This window comes from Amaranthus tricolor, chromosome 9 (genome assembly GCF_026212465.1).
Source record: "Amaranthus tricolor cultivar Red isolate AtriRed21 chromosome 9, ASM2621246v1, whole genome shotgun sequence".
Lineage (NCBI taxonomy): Eukaryota > Viridiplantae > Streptophyta > Magnoliopsida > Caryophyllales > Amaranthaceae > Amaranthus > Amaranthus tricolor.
The window spans coordinates 20,127,677-20,130,176 of record NC_080055.1 but is presented as its reverse complement, the minus strand read 5'-3'; the positions used below and the strand labels follow the sequence as shown (position 1 = coordinate 20,130,176).

Below are 2,500 nucleotides of genomic sequence, written 5' to 3'. Positions count from 1 at the left end.
TGTGAGCCAAAATCTGATTAATGGAGGTGCTGAAGTGTTCATTTTGCTTGCTTTGGGTAGCGATAAAGTTCTCCATCAAGCTCTCAAGGTTGGACTTCGGCGGATGTTGTTGTTGAGGTGGGAAGGGTGGTCTTTGTTGGAAACCCGATGGTATGTTGTACGAGGATGAGGGATTTTGTGCATTGTTGTTTCTGTAGGAAAAATTTGGATGATCCCTCCATTCTGGATTGAAGGTGTTGGAATAGGGGTTGTATTGTTGTCTCGCATTCTGATTTTGAATGGCATTGACTTGTTCCACAGCAGCAACCCCTTCGGCTTGAAGTTGGCAGTCAACACTAGAATGCCCATTTAGGCCACAAGCACCACAAACTTTATTTACTGTAGCTACATCCAATTGCTCAACCTTCCTTGTCAAAGCCCGTACATTATTAGTCAAAGCAACAATAGCATCCACTTCATACCTACCACCTCGCCTTGGAGTTGATTGTTCTCGCCAGTGGTAATTTGAGGCCATATCATCAAGAATTTTCTTCGCCTGGGTCAGTGTTTTCATCATGAAGTTACCCCCAGCAGCAGCATCCAAAGAAGTCTGGATCTCATGCCTCAAAGCATTAATCCGGTAATCCGTGATGTGGGCACTTTCTGATTAGACTTTTAAATCTCTCCCACGCATCATAGAGTGATTCCCCGTCTTTTTGCTTGAAAGTAGAGATCTCATTTCGGTACTTTGAAGTTTTTCCGGGTGGTTAGTATCGATGCAAGAATGCCTTTTTCAGAGCCTCCCAAGTAGCAATGGAGTTGGGTTTCTTCCTCACGAAGCCACTGCTTAGCCGCCCCCCGCAAGAGAAGAAGGGAAAGCTATTAACATTAATTGATCGGAGGGGTGACGTTGTTGTACTTGTGTGTCATGCACTTGTCGATGAACAGATTAATGTGATCAGTTGGGCTCTAATGTGATCAGTTGGGCTCTTATTTTCAATACCATGAAATTGGTCCTGAGCGATCCAGTTGAAGAATGCTGAACGGATCTCATACTGGTTCCCGAAAATCTCTGGCCTCACAATGCTTGTAGTGACAATGCTAGCATCAGGAGTGATGTAATCCAGGAGGGCTTTCTCTGGTGTTTCAGCCATGGTTAAATCTTCCCTTTTCTTATTTCTTCGCCTTCTTTGCCTAGAGTTGAGTCTTCTTGCTGTTGCTTCGATTTCAAGGTCAAAAGGTACTAGTTCGTGTCCCTGTCGCCTGGTTTGCATGCAACAAAAGAAACTAAAAGCAAAGGGTTAAATAGATAGGGGAGGGGGGACATAACCGAAGCAAAATCAAAGAAAAAGAATCAATTTAAACTCAGAAAATAAACACTAAACTAATCCGTTGCTCCCCGGCAACGGCGCCAAAATTTGATAGGTCGTTTATGTACTATCAAATAAATCCTAATATGCTACTAGTACAGCGGCAGTTAGGGTCGAATCCACAGGGAACAACGTAGTAAATGATTATTTTCCGGCTACCAATTGATCCTTAGTAACACACAATTTCAGAGAATATATGTCTAAACTAACTAAATGACTAGAATACAATCAATTAAATTAGAAAGGTAAATTAATGATATTAAAACATCTAGGGATAAACTTCCCCACTAGCATGATGTGATGACAATGAGATCCTACTACCCCTACAACGATCATAACCAAGTTCAATGGGACGAATACACCACTAAAAATACTAATAACTCCTTTCAAAGACTATTAGCTTCACTACCATACTATCAAACCTATTTTCATGGAATCAAGTATAGTAATGACATTGAGCATAGTATTCTATAAGATCCAACAATCAAAACTATCTATTTTCATGAAGATTATCAAGCCCTTGATCTAAAAGGAAATTTATTCAACCCTAACTTTCGTTAGCGATTGAATGAATTGTTAACCACAATTTCCAAAATTTCTATTGAAAAACATGAGTTAACTAGCATAAGAAACCAAGCATGAACAAGGATTATGCATAACAAAAAGGGATTAGGATTCAATAATTCATCATCAACATCATGGCTAGGGTTCCATCTAACCCTAGATTAAGAAACTACTCACACATATCAAATGCAACAAAAAAAGAATTCATTAAAGGAAACATGATTAAAAGTAATAACAAGGAAAGGATAAAGAAATAATACTTGAAGTTGAATACCAAACGATGAACGAAAGTAATTGAAAGTTACAAAGTTTTTCTCCCAAGGTGAAGAATTAAAAGTATCTAAAAAAACAGAGAAAATGTTGCTCTCCCCTTTTTGGTTACATTCCTCATCATTTAATAAAAACCGTGCGGAAAAATATTAGAGCAGGACCGGACCGGGTCTCTGGAAGACCGGACCGGGTTTCTGAAGATCGGACCGGATTTCTGGAAGACCGGACCGGGTCCGTGTGCTGAGGGTTTTCCAGAGAGCAAAAATCACAGGACCCGACCGGGTTTAAGCAAGACCGGACCGGGTCCGTGGGTTGAA

At 40.4% G+C, this 2,500-nt stretch overlaps 1 protein-coding gene and 1 non-coding gene across 2 annotated transcripts in view; one reads left to right on the top strand and one right to left on the bottom strand.

Moving 5' to 3' along the window:
* The window catches only part of LOC130823355 (uncharacterized), a 1,834-nt gene extending 701 nt beyond the window's left edge, over positions 1-1,133 (bottom strand). The window contains exons 1-2 of the mRNA XM_057687975.1: positions 983-1,133; positions 1-642 (exon numbers count right to left, since the gene is read on the bottom strand). The exon at positions 1-642 is cut by the window's left edge and continues 701 nt beyond it. Of these exons, the coding sequence (XP_057543958.1) occupies positions 1-642; positions 983-1,133 (793 nt within the window). The remainder of the gene's footprint in view (positions 643-982) is intronic.
* Positions 622-727, top strand: LOC130824689 (small nucleolar RNA R71). The gene has a single exon (XR_009046781.1). It is a non-coding gene; the product is annotated as a small nucleolar RNA R71 (small nucleolar RNA).
* Positions 1,134-2,500: the final 1,367 nt, after the last annotated feature.